The sequence below is a fragment of the Homarus americanus genome, unplaced genomic scaffold (genome assembly GCF_018991925.1).
Source record: "Homarus americanus isolate GMGI-L3 unplaced genomic scaffold, GMGI_Hamer_2.0 scaffold26351, whole genome shotgun sequence".
Taxonomy (NCBI): domain Eukaryota; kingdom Metazoa; phylum Arthropoda; class Malacostraca; order Decapoda; family Nephropidae; genus Homarus; species Homarus americanus.
The window spans coordinates 8,355,228-8,374,227 of record NW_024724368.1 but is presented as its reverse complement, the minus strand read 5'-3'; the positions used below and the strand labels follow the sequence as shown (position 1 = coordinate 8,374,227).

General features: G+C 42.2%; 1 protein-coding gene across 2 annotated transcripts in view; it reads right to left on the bottom strand.

Annotated features, from left to right (window-relative positions):
* LOC121864257 (phosphatidylinositol 3-kinase regulatory subunit alpha-like) overlaps nucleotides 1–19,000 on the bottom strand; it is a 168,140-nt gene that overhangs the window by 42,519 nt on the left and 106,621 nt on the right. Inside the window, exon 3 of one of the 2 annotated variants that reach the window (XM_042363336.1) lies at nucleotides 6,836–6,939. In XM_042363336.1, coding sequence (XP_042219270.1) covers nucleotides 6,836–6,939 — 104 coding nt within the window. Of the gene's footprint in view, nucleotides 1–6,835; nucleotides 7,811–19,000 lie in introns of those variants that run through there. The other variant, XM_042363335.1, reaches the window with a different exon arrangement.

The following is a 19,000-nucleotide window of genomic DNA, read 5'->3' as shown; positions in this document are numbered from 1 at the left end:
GTGGGCTAATCCCCGTAAAAATAAATAAATAAATAAAAATAATATTAATAAGGATTTATTTTTAAATTTCCATGTCCTCAAACCAAAGAAAGGATATGCAAGGCTATGTGGTATTAACAAGTAATAAGCGGATTGTTTTATCTCCCTTACACACACTTTATCCTCTTTAAAGGGGGGGGGGGGCTACAACTTAAGTCATCGACCTCAAAGGGTTAATAAGAATTATAAATGAAACGCGACCAATCGAGATCAGGTATACTATTTTGTTCTGGGTAGGCTACTGAAAACTTTTCTGACAGTGCATGGAAGATTATGCAATTTACTAATCGTATCATCGTAGCTATAGGCCAAGTCCATCGAGCTATCAATGGATAAGGTACCAAACTGTACAATTGGGGAAACGATGGCGGTCGAGTGGTGTTGGCTATGCTCTCCTTGGGTACTGAAGGCGTTACATACAGGGTGATATGCCCAAACTCTTCCTAACACGCACTCTACTAACTTCATTTTTTGTGACAAAAAAAATGTCTATCAATGATCAGCAGACTTATAAAGTAATGTACGGTATGCTTCACGGCCAAGGTTTTCAGAATCCCACAAAATAATTTCCCTCCAAACTGGTGGTGTGAGAACGGATTTAACTAGTTAAAAAAAACAAGAATGTGAATCCATCGTATCTTAAAATTCACGGTACTATCTTGACAAAAAGAAAGGCGAGGTATGGTAAGAATCTTTGTGGACGTTACTCCAGCCACCCTCTCCCCCAGGCAATAAGCAGTGTAGCCAATTCGTGCCAGTCATGATTCCCGGGTCTGGCCTTACCTCGCCCTTCCCACATCAGCTGATCCTAAACTGACCACACTCTTTGTACTCAACAAAGACACACCTCTTGAAATACCACTACTATAATTTTAACAGGCAGCCGGTTTCACCAAAATAAACACACTAGGACAGGAATAACAGCTGACTGGGGTAACTTTTATATTTCAACCGTGACTACATTTGTTGAGCGGGATGAGCTGGAGCTGCAACATGAGCAACGTAGCAACAAGAGATCACTGACTGGTTTGCGCCCATCCCGTCACTCCTCTAGACCATTACCAATTACTATACACACATACAAACCCTGTTCCTAGCGTTCTAAAACAACGCCGGACATAAAATCTTGTAATTCAAATCACCCTCCTTCATATTGACTTGACAACGACATAATTTTTAGTCTCATCTCTCCCAGTACTTTTCATTTAGGATTCTCGAGTATAAAGCAAACTTCTCAATCTGGATGTACCGGTTATATAATACAGTATTCTAATTTTATCTGTAATTCTAATAACGAAAGGGGGAAAAAAGAACCAAGCATAATTTGATGATTTCACAAGTGTTAATTCAAGCTAGGTTTGATTGGTTCGTTTTGTCTGTTGATATTAAAAGTGTGACCAGAAATATGTTGTCACCTCGATCTTTAGACTAGTCGCTGGCATAGGTTGATCACATTCTCTTTTCCCTTACTCACACTCACCCCCCCCCCCCATGCTTGTGTCACGACGAATAAAAATAGGTTTTCCTAGTGCATTCTGTGTTGTTTCCAGTGAATCTGACCTTCATTTCCGTCCTAAATGAGCCGTTATGGAGATATGACACCCCCCCCCCCTCCATTGCTAACAATATTGGTTAAGTGGACAAGGCTTTAATTAAGTAGAGGGAAAACGTGGGGTAAAATATTAAAAACACCAAACACTTTTGAAAACCTTACCTAATCTATAAAAAATCTTATAAAAAGCTTACCCCATTCGTGGTTTCGGTGTTTAGCAATAGTAGGTGGTGTTTTCAGTGTTTAGCAATGATATGTGGTGTTTTCGGTGTTTAGCAATGATATGTGGTGTTTTCGGTGTTTAGATGATGAGGTACCCATAAAATCTAATTTTTTTAAACCTTTCTACAGGTTAGGTTAGGTTAGGTAAAGTTTTCAAAGGGTTGTTTGGTGTTCTTTTTAGTAACGGCTCATTTGCGATGGAAATGAAGGTCAGATTCTCTTGAAACACCACAAAATTACACTTGGCATTTTTATTAGTAGTTTCAGTGGTCGACAAAAACGAATCTTTACCATTACGTCAAATTTAAGATGCATAAACCCATAACCAGTGATTACATTAGTTATAAAGGCTCTTTCCTGTACACTAAGCAGCCTTCCAAATCTAACAGTGTTCCCGTGATTAAAAAATGCACTGTTATCGATAATCAAAGTTAAGTGAACTTCCTTTTAGTCCATCTAATACAAACCAAAATGAGCAAGTCAACCAGCTGGTATATAGCTACACGAGCTAGTTACTACCTACCTACTTGTAATAGCTAAAGCTTGTATATAGTGTGCTGTATTTGCTAAGAACAATAACTTCCTCTTTCCGCATATGACTTAAGCTGATACGTCGCCAGGTATGTAATTACCACAATCAATCAATATTCCACTTTCCGGCAACAAAATAGCTAAGAGCTGTGTTCCTACTCGATGTCACAAAAGAAAATTTTCATCCCAATTCCTTTCCCCGTTCGTTTCATACCACAATCGCATAACACTGATGGTAAATGCTGAACCCAACTGATGTGTACAAATGTTCACAGGAATGGACATTGCCCGAAACTCAACCATGTCACAACTCTGATCCTAACAACGCCCTCAACTATGACCGAGTCAGCCCTCTGAACTTAACAGCGCCCAAAGCTGAGACCTGGTCATCGCTCTGATCCCAACCACACCCACAACTGATGGGTCATCCTCGCCGTCCCTACCGGACACAAAACTGTGGCCAGGAGGCTTCCTGCCACCCCCCTCCATTAAATAATTTAAACTGAAAACCACAAGACTATACAGTATTTAAGTACTGTGGTGGGGTTATGGGTCTGGGACTTTTGCTCTTACTGTAGGATAGTTTTAGTAACAAGCTGTGACCTACGTTATTGTTTCAATTGTAACGAGCTGATATTTTTGTATTAGGCATAGGAAATCTTATTAGTCTATTGAGCACTTCACAAAGGCATTAAAATGAGGGAGAGGCTACTAAAAATTACTTAGGTTCAAAGGTGATTTTTTTTGGGTTTACTAGTGTTTAGGGTTGATTATGGATGATCCATGGTGTCAAAAAAAATCATACATAGTTTAAGTTTTCTAGTCCAGCAACTAGTGTGTCTGACGGACAGCCATTGTTCATCAGCATGAAACTTGGGTAACACGATGCAGTCTTGAGCCCGGTCTTTGTTCAGCCATCCATGGCGACAGACTTTCATATCGAAGTCTATGGTAAAGACTATCTACAATTTTACAGATATATCAGCAATATAGCATGCAGAAGTACAGGTATAATGGCATTCAAGTAAATATTACTCAAAGAAGGTTATTTACCGAACCACCATTAAATAAAAGCCCATGGGCTTTCCAACACATTATACTCTTACATAGAGTATAATACGGTAAATGGTTATTGTTACATCCATGGATAGCACGTACCTATATATAATTTATCTTGACATACAAACGTAACTTGACTCAGCAGCAATAAACATCATGCTATTAGCTTTAGTGGTTCATAAATTGTGTACAATGCTTAACTTTAAAAAATTGAACGTCCAAAAATTAACTGGGTAGTATACACCAACACTTTCTTAGAATTATTATTGTAATTTAAATCCTTAATCAATAAAACACCGTGTAACCCTCAATGTGTAGAAAGGTACAAATTGATTGTGAGCATTCACCTACAATCACATGATATCGTTATGTAAACCAACAACTCAACTCTTGCTACGCATCCAAACCAACCTGTAGCTCAAGTACTCTGACACGATTACTTAATCACACTACGCTTTATTCCAATAAATGGTTATGCATGACCGACAATTTGACATGGTAGCCGAAACTTAAGTACCGGTAAGTCGTTCGGTATCATTGATAACAGTACATACAAACAATGATATATATATATATATATATATATATATATATATATATATATATATATATATATATTTTTTTTTTTTTCATGTAGATCCACAATGAAATCGTGGATAAGATAAATCTTGATAAAATCACACGGGAAAAGGGAAACAACGGAGCACCTTAGCTTTCGTCTTTACTCAAGACATCTTTAGAGAGAGGCTTAAATATACAGGGTGACCTTAAAAACATGAGGTCAGGTCATTATGATGTCATCCACTAATCCCCACACCAACACACACGTAGATGAGCTTAGGAGAAGGGGGTGACGTGACTAGTCAGGTCAGGTCAAAAATAAGGGACCCACAAAATAACTATCATACATCTAGATCAAAGGTTTTCAAAGCATTTTAACCTTGGGCCACTGACAAATAAATTTGTGTAGCATATTATCAGTTTTGAACTGACCATCACTAAGGTTTATTGATTTTAATTCCTTAATCAAACTAGCTTCAACCAGAAGTCTTTATGTGACACAAGATGATTTAAATACTCCTAAGCTTTTTTCCCAAGCAATGGGGTGATTATTATTCCTAACATGAACGAACAAGGCACTGCTTTCAGATGCTGTTCTGATATTATACTTATGTTGTTTGAAGATGTCTTGAGTAAAGACGAAAGCTAAGGTGCTCCGTTGTTTCCCCTTTCCCGTGTGATTTTATCAATATATATATATATATATATATATATATATATATATATATATATATATATATATATATATATATATATATATATATATATATAAGTAAATCACTGTAGGTGCGCGTGATCTAGGTATATGCTGATAACCACAAGGAAAGAAGAAACACGAAGTTCTTTCGTGTAATTCACATCTTCAGGGGTGAGTAAGTCTGTACTCACCCTGAAAATGTGACAAAGCTTAGTGCTTCTTCTTTCCTTGTATATATATATTATATATATATATATATATATATATATATATATATATATATATATATATATATATATATATGTATGTATATATATAATCACGTTATACACCACGAATGTATAGGTTATGATTCCATATTAAGTCCCATGAAAGAGTAGCAGTATCTAGCCCAGTATCAACAGCAGTCAGCAGAGCGCGGGCCTGGTTGGGGCCGCGTAGCAACAACGGCTATTCCCAGCTCTCTTTGTTCCGGGGCTGAACGGTGAAGCCATCGCTCCCGTTAACAGCCGCCACCTACAAGTTAATCAATCTTGTATTTATGCTGTCAATGTAATCAATAGCATTAACCATCTTAAAAGGGTTTGTAGATCAAATAGGTTCGCTGATTAGAGTTGGTAACAGCACCTAGTCTTAACCTACATAGAGACCCAACTGGAAATAGCCCGTTTGCGGACTGCATATATAGCCTGTCAGTACTTATCCTATACTACATATTTCTTGAAACAAAGCAAAATATTGAATAATGTAATATGATTTACCCAATGAGGTAAAAAGTTATTTCTTGTCCTTAGGTAGTCCACCTCCACTCCCAGGAAGAGAGATTATCGCACACCTGGCAAGCCGCTCTGGCACACAGTTTGCGCTCAGGGTAAGAACGTCATATGAACCGACCTCCCTGCACGAACCCCAGCAGCCGCTCACATTCACCGAGCTATTTTGAAATTTACAAAGGTACAATATTGGTAAAACTCATTCCAGCATTATGTGTAGGTGTAAAATAATGGCAAAAAAAAGTCTATTACTCCCAAAGGATAACCAGAAAAGAATAAATCAATGGCTCATCAGTCGTGATTCCTCGGAAGGTTGTCTCCAAGTGCGGTTTTGCACGGGACGGCCATCTAGCGCTCCACACACGAACCTCGGATGACAAAATTTTCAGTGTTCAGCTACATAATAAATTATATATCTTTACTTATGAACCTAATATCTGGGTCGAAATTGTAGATCAGGTTTAATAATTCCATTCACTGCCAATCTTGACCTTTACATAATTTACAGATGGGACCCTTGAAACGTTACAATCACTTTGGTTCATGCTTCGTTCTGTCACTACCCGTGAAACCTTTAATAGAACTCTTGGTAAACAATTTATAATGAACATCTGCATCCAGTTTACATTGCATAATTTCCTGAACATTATCCAAAAGTAGTACTTAAACAACTTGATCTTCCATCTTTACAACAAATTATAGCGAGTAAAGGAGATAGTATCAAAAAACATAAGTACTCGGTATCTGCTTAACACTACAATGTATTATAGTATTTATTGAAAATGTGGAATAATAATGAATAAAAACGTTGCTTACTGGGTCTTGGCACGATTCATAAAGATCACATGGGAATTGCTATACGTGTACTTAAATCCTTAACCTGAATTTTGTTTTTAAATTTGTGAAGGAAGTGGTAATTTCAGATTAATTTCGTGGAACCTACAATAAAACTATAATTCATAACTACGTTTACCTAAGACTTACATTTGTTTCTGCATAAATCACGCCACTCCTTTAATATATACGTAATTTCTTACCATGTTTTGACATCCAGTACAATTACATTTGCCCTGGCAAGAACTGTACATTACACACGCACTATATATATATATATATATATATATATATATTCGGGCGGTTTCCCTCTTCACTAATATTAATTACTATAGGTTTCGCGGTTCAACTAAGTCTTCACATGTGAAACCGGAAAAATTCAATGGTACAGACCATTCAACACTATTTCGTCTAAACCGTTTAAGAACTATTGTCTTCTAAGACAATTTCACAGAATGACAAAATCACTACGACTAATTCTATTTTGTAAGTTTTATATGGGAAGACAATGCTTGGCAAGGGAGGCCTAATAAGCATTCAGTAACAAAAGATATAAAATGTACTTACCACATCTGTAGTGAGCGTGGGTGGCGGTAGGGCGTGATGCGGGCGAGCACAAGGATGGTTGGAAGAGTAGGAGGTACACACGTTGTGGAAGCAGGCTCGGCATTCTACAAGAGGTAAGATGGAGGACATCGTGTGAGACACATTATGCTGGTTTGGATTAGTGCCGTTATTATGGCTGTGGGATCCCCCCGTTGTAGAGTACGCTAATAGGGATCCACTACCCCCACTCACAGGTGTTCCACAAGACTGTGGCCGACACAGACACGTCAAAACGCTACTGCGGCACTCGGAGGACGTTGTCACGTTAAAAAGAATTTGGTCTGTGGGTGCAGTGGATGGAGTCCGGAGACACATGGGGGTGGGCGGAGGGCCACATTTGAGCATGTAGTTCTCCTTGTCGATATTGAGCACGTGTTTGTCCGTGTACCCCTTGTCCCCATTGCCTCCTTTGTTAAGGTTGTTCTCGGTGTCGTAGAGGCCTATAGCCGAGGTGGTGGTGGGCGAGGCGGACACAGTGGAGGTTGGTGAGCCCCCTTGAGTGGATGTTGCCCCAGAGTGGGCGTGCGGCACAGGGCAGGCTATTGGCCGCGCCGCCTTCATGGCCTCATACAGGAGGCCAGTGTCGAGCATCTTGCCGTTGCTTCCGCTCGACATATTTATTCACAAACACTTGTAGACATATTCACACACGATAAAATAATTTACCAATATTGCCAAATCACACAACTAGAGGTTATCATGTTCATTATCTTTTTACCATTTCACAATAAACGATGCGACTTTTTAACTGGTTGATTACATGAATCAATCTTTTAAGCTTAATTGCAGTATCAAATCAAGCTAACTAAACCGCTATGCCTATACAGCATACACACGCAGCGTTATAGTTAGCGAATAAATGTCATGTTGGGAGACGCCGGCTGTCGCAGTGATGCATCCTCACTCCTGTATGGTTGCGGGCCGACTGGAGACACCACCGATCCAACAGCGACCCTTGACGAGCGATGCCCGTTGCCGAGCTTTGAATGATTTCCAACTTTAGTAGAATATTTGTTTAAATATATTTTTCAATACTGATATTAACTATTTAACAACCATTCCATGTGTTAATAATCTTATAGTATGGAAATATACGATTATTACGAAATAACTACGGATAATAGAGAATACTTGCCACCTTTGCCTCCTCAGTTGCCAACGTTCTCTACGAGTAGTTTGGCAGCGTCGCAGCCTGCCTGGTGAATGACAGTCACTAGGAGCCTGGTCTAAACTATGTACAACTCATTCTCCTCGTAGTTTCACTTTTTACAGCGTTCACTTAACCTCGGTAACGAAACTATAGTGTTGATTCAACGTAAGCAACAATTAACAAAATAATTTAACTCGTATATATATTTTTATGGCACATGCTCTCAGACGAAAATATCCCTGCCCTGCCATTGGTTCCTTGATCAGCTGGAGTATCTTATCGCTTATCAAGTATATTGCTCTATCTACGTAGGATGAAAATAATTAGCATCTAATCACTCTGATGAGCTTCGAACACGATATACATATAATCTTTATAAATTTGCCTTACAGATTTAAATGTGACATTCTTCATATTTCAAGCGTGTTAATTAAACGATATATTTCCGTTTCCAGAAATCATAATTTAAACACATTATTTAACATTATTTGCTGAAAGTTTCAAGTTGTGACAGTTAACATGGTCATACAGCAATGAAGAGTGTAGTCTTACGACACTTGCCGCCCGAAAACTCATGTTTACACTTGATTTATCTGAAAGGGATGACGAGATTAAGGTGTGGGTGTAGTTCGTATTATAACACATGTCAGCCACATACACACTGTCAATGGGAGCACCTTTTTACTCGTCACAGCTCCTGATGACTTATTGGCGCCACATACTTTTCCAGCTATCTCCTTATAATAATTATATTAGAACATCTTACCGGATGCCCTTCCGTGCACTAACACACTTGTGTACACTGTCACTAATGCACTGAGTGCATTGCTGGGAGCAGATGGGGAACGAGTTGAGTGTAAGGTTTGTGCGGGACATGTGAAGATGTGATGAGAACGTGACGTGCAGGCTTTTGAACATCTACACCAGACAGCCTGGCGCCAATTCCAACACCACCAATCAACAGCTCCCTGGTAAATATTAAAATAACCTCAAACTCAGACCCACCAATGAGAAATCACCCAGCAGATGACGCCGCAGGACCATACTCGTGACTGACTCAAACGATCGTTAATGAAGTTTCTCAAGACACACAGTAACAAGTTTGTATTCCATTAATAAAAATATGTTACAATAGTATTTTTTGTAACAATGTCAATATATTAACTACATGAATGTGTGATGAGCATGCAATGTACATGACAAGTTGTCAGTGAGCTCAAGTCCTTCCTAGGCAATGTGTGACGTAATAGGAATACTACTTGTGATACTTGTAGGAAGTTTAAAAGCAGTACAATAAACCATCCTATACCAATTAATTTAAATTGAGTTTCAATAGTTAATTGATTAAAGGTAGGGATTTATAATTATGCAAATGATAATAATGTGCAATGTTAAAACTACGTTGGTTAAGAATATGACAAATTGGGCAATTAAGGAGTAAATAAGCGTATCACTTAAGTGAATAGATTATCAATTACAGTACTGTCCCTACATGACACGAATCATATATGCGCACGTCCATGAAAAACTCAACAATAAGAATTCTGCAGACCCAAACTGTGTCTGAGGGAAATATATTATAAATGTTAAGGGAAATCGTGGTTGGAATACAGTGCAACAATGACTCACGTGATAATCCCGTATTTAGCTGCGAGGAAGCTTGTTGTCAAGCTGGCCCGGTGACATGGTGGGAGGGGGGGGCTGTGGGAGGTGGGGGAGGAGAATGGGAAGGGGTGGAGCAACACATGCAAGCGACTCATGGCCACGGGGTGAGGGGGTCTGCTGCTGTAGGTGTTGATACCAGCTATACATAGGAGTACACTTTTATTCGTATGTGTAATACCTGTACATTCTATATATTATAAGTATAATTATGTTGGGATAACAGTATAATCAATGTGGATGTAAAGTATTCCTAGGAGAAGTTGACGAAACGGAGGGTTGAGTTGAAATTTACAGCGACTTCCGTCAACCCATCCCCGCGACTTGAGTGATGCTGCCATGAATACTCTCACCCACTCTTCAACACCCTATCCTGTTATCCACTTATGTATTACGTTACCACAAAAATATACAAAAATTTACTGAAGTCAGGCACAAACACGCTTCTTAATAGTAACAAGAATCTTCATATGTGTTTCACCTATCCCATTTAGATAAGTACAGTGTGTCATTAGTACAGTGTATATATATATATATATATATATATACACAGAGAGAGAGAGAGAGCTATTAAGGAATAGCATTCGCCGCTAGATCTGTGTCCACGTTTGCGGTCTATCCCTATAGGGAACACGATATCTTTCAAAGTAATAAAAAAAATCTAATAATTAACGGGTACACCGCAGGTACGTCGTTTCCTCTAAGATCTTTGATAATAATTCTGTTTTAACCAAAAATTGCCAATTTGTTGGCCATTTTTTGTTCATGAAATTTCTGAATACAGCATCAGGACCTGCACACACGCAGCCTTCACAGTATATTTATAGAGGCGGCTGACTACATTCTTCCCACCTTAAATTATAAATATATACGTATATAATCTGCAATGTAAAATTGCAGAGTATGAGAGATGTTATGTGATGTGAATGAAGCTAATCTGACAGTTTGTACTGTGGTGTGAAGGTGCTAATGTGGACGTTATGTTACCCGCATGGACGACAGTAGACTGCCAAAGCAGCTACTTTACAGTCACCTAATGAATAGTAAACGTAACGCTGGCGGGCAATTGAAAAGGTATAAGGATAGTCTTAAAACAAACCTGAAAAGGCGCCAAATCGACCCCCTCACCTGTGAGTCGATTACTCCACATCGAAACGCTTGGAGGACCACCACACGGGAAGTTGTCAATACTTTCCAGTTAGCCCGACTGCAAACCGAGGCAGATAAGCGCCAACGTCGGAAAGACGCTGCCACCGCCCCTCCCACAGTAGATGGGGCCCTCCACATGTGCAACGAATGTGGAATATGCTGCCGGTCCAGTATCGGGCTCTTAAGTCACCTCAAAACTCACTAACCTAGGTGACATCCCTAAAACCCATATCATTTTACCATAGCTGGATGATCGTCATACTTGATTCCGAGTGACAGCAAAGTAGTAGTAGTGGACGTTACGGTGTTGTGCATGACTGTGGTGGTGTTGTGGCAGTGAGTGGTGTTAAGGATGTCAAAGTGCATATTGTGGCAATATGAATGAGGTATAAACAATAATCAATAAGGTGAGTGTTAATAACTGTGTGACGATGTTTGAGGTGTAAATTGGATGCGTCCTGTTATGGTGTGAACGTAGTGTAATGGTCAGCAAGCTCGCCTCGCAAGCGAGCGGACCCGGGTTCGATCCCCGGGCTGGGTGAAACTATGAGCAAGTTTCTTTACGTCATATGCCTCTGTCTACCCAGCAGTAAGTGGGGACCTGGATGTTAATCGATTTGCGGATCGAATTCCAGAGTAATGGTTAGCCAGTGCAGTTGGCGAGTTGTCCGGTCTTCTCGGACTATTCCTTGACACTGGGTCATGCAACTCGTTAACTTAGGGTGTGGTTGTTGTGTTGGTGACAGCTTCTACACCTTAAACAAATTCACGCCTAGGTGGCCATTGGGCCGGCCATCCTCGTTACACGAGGGGCAACCATTATTATTATTATTAGTAGTAGTAGTAGGTCAGTGAGGCCCTTTATTATGGCGTATCCCGATTTCCAAGAGATGGATTTCACAGGGCATCATGTAAATATTTGAGATGGTGGACGCAAATGGTTACAGTCATCTCACGAACTCGTTGACCTGCACCTTTTGGACCAACCTCCTGTAACACTCCATCTGTACCATCGCCTGTATCAATCCTTTTGTACCATCCTCCTGTATCACCTTAGTGTAGGTGTAGTGTGAAGGGTTGTGAGGGTGTAGTGTGAGGATTGGGGAGGGTGTAGTGTGAGGGTTTGTGAAGGTGTAGTGTGAGGGTTTGTGAAGGTGTAGTGTGAGGGTTTGTGAAGGTGTAGTGCGAGGGGTTGTGGGGGTGTATTGTGAGGGAGTAGTGTGAAGGGTTGTGAGGGTGAAGGGTGGGGGGTCGGGGTGGGTGTAGTGTGAATTAGTTTCTAAATCTTGCCGCGGACAGCAGCTAGTTTATTGTGCACTCCATACTCATCCTGTGAGCAGTAGCGCCAAAAGGATTACAGAGTAGAGGCCACAAAGGGTGTTTATCAGACCCCAGTGCTTTTGATATTATGGCACTGAATGTTACAGAGTATTACCAGTACATTGTTTAAGGCGGTACATAGTATTGTGATTGAGTACTAGATGCAAAGTGTGTAGTGTGAGTGGTTGGGTGTAATGTGAGGGGTTAGGGTGGGTGTAGTGTGAGGGGCTAGGGTGGGTGTAGTGTGAGGGGATAGGATGGGTGTAGTGTGAGTGAGCTGGAGTGGGTGTGTGTGAGGAGATGGGGTGGGTGAGTGGGGTGGGGTAGGTGGGAGATGGGGTTGATGAAATGTGAGATGGGGTGGGTGTAGTGTGAGGAGATGGGGTGGGTGTAATGTGAGATGGGGTGGGTGTGTGTGAGGGAGATGGGGTGGGTGTAGTGTGAGATGGGGTGGGTGTAGTGTGAGGAGATGGGGTGGGTGTAATGTGAGATGGGGTGGGTGTAGTGAGAGGGAGACAGGGTGGGTGTAGTGTGAGATGGGGTGGGTGTAGTGGAGGAGATGGGGTTGATGTAATGTGAAGATGGGGTGGAGTGGGGTGGGTGTGGTGCAGGAGATGGGGTGGGTGTGGTGTGAGATGGGGTGGTGGTGTGAGATGGGGTTGATGTAATGTGAGATGGGGTGGGTGTGTGTGAGGAGATGGGGTGGGTGTAGTGTGGGAGAGATGGGGTGGGTGTAGTGTGAGGAGATGGGGTTGATGTAATGTGAGATGGGGTGGGTGTAGTGTGAGGAGATGGGGTGGGTGTAGTGTGAGAGATGGGGTGGGTGTGTGAGATGGGGTGGGTGTGAGTGTGGGGAGATGGGGTGGGTGTGGTGTGAGGAGATGGGGTGGGTGTAATGTGAGATGGGGTGGGTGTAGTGTGAGGAGATGGGGTTGATGTAATGTGAGATGGGTGGGTGTAATGTGAGGAGATGGGGTGGGTGTAATGGGGTGGGTGAGATGGGGTGGGTGTAGTGTGAGGAGATGGGGTGGGTGTGTGTGAGGAGATGGGGTGGGTGTAGTGTGAGGAGATGGGGTGGGTGTAGTGTGAGGAGATGGGGTGGGTGTAGTGTGAGGAGATGGGGTTGATGTAATGTGAGATGGGGTGGGTGTAGTGTGAGGAGATGGGGTGGGTGTAATGTGAGGGCTGGGATGGGCGGTGACGCAACGCCTAGGGCTCACAGCAGCATGATGCAACACACTGGCTGATGGCGGTGGTCGCGTGAGTAGGACGACTGACGCTACAAACGTTGTGTGGTGTTCCCCCCTTTCCCCCACGCATTCTCCCGATCTCCGCCCCGCCTCCCTAACGTGCTCACACCAACCGGCGGCCGAGAACGTTACCCACACCAGCCGGCGGATGCTCACTTACTCCACACAAAGGTGATGAAAACGTTTCCCCTTCATCTAAATTTTCCCCATCGACTTCATCAAGTTCATTACTGAAAAATTCTTAGAGTAAATGAACCAGTTTCTTGTTATTTTAATGATCATTACCAGATTTTTTCAGCATAAGTAAAATGTCGAGAGATGTGGTGTGGAACACAAGCTTACTTGTCACTCTATCACTTCCTTATTTATCACTGAAAGATCAAATGAACCAGGTGGGTAAATGACAGCCGGATTTAGCGGTAGCTTTGTCACAACACGACGCCCTCCACACCTGGATATAGCGAGTGTTACTGCTGATAACTCTCATCCCCAGTTCTTAAAAGGTGAAGCACTTTAAAGGCAGGGATAACCCACAGGAGCTACATCACCAACCACTCCTGGGATCACGCCACTCTCCCCGCCCGCTGTCTCACTCGACTCGTCTCACGTGACACCACTTGGGCTGGTAAAACTTATCAGTACTTCCCTTAACCTCTTAATTACAATGATTAAAACTCTCCCCAAGGACTCTTAATGAGTTAGGTCATTATACACAAGGGGTTAGATCATCAAACAGACGGGGTTAGATCATCACACAAGGGATTAGATCAAACTCAAGGGGTTACATCATCATACATATTTCACCTCCCTTCTGCTCCCCAAAACTAGAATCAACGTGATCTCATGATTCCTCGAAAATCCTCAGGACGGAAGACTACCTCAAGTCACTTCCGCTACAACTCCTGATAAGTTTCCTGCTACGTACTGCCAATGAGATCACACGCGTGTACAGTGTAACTCCGGAAACACACACACACACACACACACACACACACACACACACACACACACACACACACACACACACACACACACACACACCACCTTGAATAGTACGTGTCTTTCATCCTATACGAGAGACAATAAATGGATCATCCAAAGGTTAGGTTAGGTTAGGTTAGCATTAGGGTGGTTAATCGTATGGTGGTATGAGCTGGTGATCCTCCAAAATTCATAGTTGTTATCGTTGAGACACTGAAACTTTGTTGCCTGGTCGTTCATCAGGTTTCGGTCAGGTCAGGTCAGATATCCTCCAAGTTATAAATATTCAGATATCGTAACGTTATTATCCTCTTACTAAAAAAAAAAAAACTACCTAAAGAATGAACAAAATTCAGGCAATTGTTTGAAACGGAAGACAAAAAGGCGGTGTAAAAAATCTCTTCGTATTTGGGAGGATTTCATAAGCAAGCTTTGTTTAGCGTCCGACACGGACATCGCCCGGGACATGACAGAGATGGATTTGAAAAGTCGACACCTAATCTTCGGAAATGATTAGATATGAAGAAGATAAGAAGGAAAAAATAGATTATGATTCACACAAGGGAGGGACAAACGCTGCTAACATGGACTTACAAAGCTAGCTCCTCCCCTCTTCCTGCAAATGGCATGTGGCATACTTGCGCGCATCTTTCCGGAGTTTCAGGTGATGTAACCTCTTCCCGCCGCCGGCACTCACGCCAGTATCTCTGTCATCAGATAAAAGGCTCCAGAGAAGTGACACGGGTAGAGGGCAGCAGCACACTCCACCCTCCTCCCATATTCAACATTAGTGCCGCTGGTTAACACAAAGACCATGATGGATTCGTACTCCTTGTTCCCTATACTGAGGAGGCATTTCAATATACTATACCCAAGGGAGGTAATCTAAGAGATGCACTATGGATGAAGGAGGGCTTGTGTGTGGGGGAGGGGAGGATGAGGGAGGGTACGGTAGTTGTGACGGTGGAGGCTAGGACATTCAGACAAGTTTACTCGTCATTAATACTGTGAATATGAGTCATTAGCCTACATGAAACTGAAAGAATATGACGCAAAGATAAATTATACACTTACAGTTATTGAGACGGATAGCGAGGACCAGCTGACTTATTGGGCATGCCTTAAAAATGCCCGAGGCTAATTAATCCCATGGTCACGTGTGTGTGTGTGTGTGTGTGTGTGTGTGTGTGTGTGTCAATATCTGTCAAATAGTTGTTTGGCTATTTGTCAAAGAGCTAAAGCTTTCGGTTTTTATAGAACGAGAATAATCCTTCTTATCGGTTTGCCGTTATAATCGCTATTTTCTTTCTACTATTAATTGAAGTCAGTAAATGCACGAGCCTGATACAGACGGTACTGACATGGACACGGAAGCATCAGCACACACACAACACTAGTATACGCAAAAATACACACACTACCTTTGTCAATTTCTCTTTGTTAATGCACGTGCAGGAGCCATTAGCCAGAGGCGCTGTTCATATAAGGAAAGTTCTACCAGTGAATTGTGGAGGAGTAGGCGTGGTGCAATCCACCTCCAACACAGATGAAGTGTTGATGGTGTAAGTCCTGGCGCGTCTCCCTCATCGCTTCAACTGTTCAACACAACACAAAATAGCAAATCATAATTCAAGGACTTCATATCTGCCACCTGTGCTACCGACTCTTATTATTGTGCAATTTATAGTATATTTAAATTAGAGGTAAACTAGATTATTGGATACAAAGCAAACTAACACACTGTGAGGGAGGGAGGGAGGGAGGGAGGGTGATAGGAGTAACAAAATGTCTCAATCAGCCGGAAGTGTGAATTTTTACAACTAATGTGACTATCGTGGTGCCCGAGCGGCTTCCCCTTGACGACAGTGAATTTGCGTCACAGGCTAAAAGTAAGTGTTCGTCTTTTTTCCCCTCAATGGCTCAAGAAGACAGTAGGGAAACAATCTTCATGTGTTTTTTTTTTGGGGACTACTGACAAAATTAGGTCAGTGAAGCAGTTACTTGGATATCCGGCTTTATTATGAACATGTTGATGAAGGTCTATAAATGACTTAAACATACTGTACTAACGTGTCGGCTATATTAACAACACATTAAAAATTACTGCTCCTGACACCCACCCACCCCCTTTACCCGTAATTATTACAACACGGTCGATCCAAAGTCACGCGGTACATGCAGGAAATAATGCACGGACAACAGCAGGGGGCTGGTATGTGGCTTCAGGGGTTACCACCACCTATATGGGCACTTATTTTCTGTATACATGCACTGTCACTACCAACGGCAGGGAGGACTGACCACATGGACACACAGGTAAACATATAAAATTGGAGGTATATTCACACAATTATATACCTATACGTAAATGAGAATAAAACATACAAATTCACACTCACTCTCTCTCTCTCTCACACACACACAGTCACTCAGCTCAGGAAGGAGGGTGTGGTGGTGGTGATGTTAGCCAGGGATCACCGCCCTAACACCTGTCATCATCGTGAGTAACTTGACATACTTTTGTAACGAGATAAACTTCAGATGGCAATACACGCCCCCGACCCGTTCTCTACAACTCCATCAATAGGAATAAGGTCAATATGAGATACTTGACGTGTGCTTAAATCACCCACCAAACTTCATAAAAATATGTATCTCGAATCACCTGAAGATTAACCCCTTCCCTCGTTCCCAACTTATTTCACCTTATGATTAAACACCTTAACGTTAGCTGATGGGGGGTTTGCTTAAGTTATGTTATGTTAGCGTTAGGATGGTTAATTTTACTGTAAGGTGATATGAGCTGGTGGTTAATCTTAAAAGTGATCCTCCTTCTCTTCCAAATTACACACAGTTCTAGTTCACAGAAACATGGACCGGACATAAACGCACACAGGAGGACGGAAAACAAATCCCAAGCTCCCTCGGAACGTGACTAATGTCCGGTTTTACCGGTACTGACCCATTACCGAGGTGACTATATATATATATATATATATATATATATATATATATATATATATATATATATATATATATATATATATATATATATATATATATATATATATATATATATATATATATATATATATATCATGAAGTAAGATCCACAATGGAAAAGTGGACAAGAACAACCTCATGTCCACTTACCAAATGTGGTAAAAAAGTTAACAATCATCAGTGGTAACTCAGTGATACTGTACGAACTAAACTAAACTACTACAATGTAACCCACCCAAACTAACCTAATCTACTGCAATGTAACCCATCCAAACTAACCTAATCTAAGCCTAGCCTTAATCAGCCTTAAACTCAAAATATCTAAGAATTACGAAACTGAGATTTCTCGTTGTCTTATCTGTAAGAGATTTCTATAAATATATTTTATCGTCGTATTAAGACTAAATAATGTTCTTATCACACGTTTAGCATAATTTTACATGCTGTGAAGTAAAGACAGGATGTGGATGGGGGGTCACCAACAAGAACGCTCATTAGAGGAAAAACCGTCACCTACAGGGGTGGAGTGTGGTAGGGGTGGGGTGTGGTAGGGGTGGAGTGTGGTAGAGATGGAGTGTGGTAGGGGTGGAGTGTGGTAGGGGTGGAGTGTGGTAGGGGTGGAGTGTGGTAGGGGTGGAGTGATTAGGTGGAGTGTGGTAGGGGTAGGGTGTGGCAGAAGTAGGGTGTGGCAGAGGTGGGGAGTGACAGGGGTGGGGTGTGGTATGAGGGGTGGGGTGTGGTATGAGAGGTGGGATGTGGTAAGGTAGAGAATAAGGTAAGGTGAGATATTTCAGGGGTGTGACAGAGTAGGTAGGAGGGGGTAAGGTAGGGTGTAGCAGGGGTGCAGTAGGTAGGGTGTGGCAGGTGTATGGTAGGTAAGGTGTGGCAGGGGTGCGGTAGGTAGGGTGTGGCAGGTGTATGGTAGGTAAGGTGTGGCAGGGGTGCGGTAAGTAGGGTGTGGCAGGGGTGCGGTAGGTAGGGTGTGGCAGGGGTGCGGTAGGTAGGGTGTGGCAGGGGTGCGGTTAGGTAGGGTGTGGTAGCGGGATGTGTTAAGGTGTGGGAGTGTTACCCAGGTAGAGAGATAAAGACGCCTCTCCTGAGTTTCTTGTTGCCGCACACGTGACCAGTCAGTCAGACCTACGCCCTTTGATAGACTATCACTCGTCAAGATGGCCTCCGATAGCCAGACCTCGCTCACCCTCAATCTAATCATTGGAGGACATCTTGAGTACGCCCCTGTCACGGCACCCGCTCAACCTCCCCCCCCCCCTTACCACCACCACCATGCACCATCATTATTACCACCAACACCACCACGCATCATCATCATTACTACCACCGCTGACTGACATTACCACCACCTACCTATACAGTCCTACACCATCATCACAACGCATCATAACCAGACACCATCATCATTTCCATCTCCTCGCATCGTCATCACTACCTACCACCACCTTGAACACTATACCTATCATCGCTGCCATCATTAGTACCACCACAACACCGACCATACCAATCATTCCCTTCTGCCAACACCACAACAATTACCAACATCCTCTCCATCACTTACACCGATATACCCTCACCTCCAAGGCATTTCCAATCGTG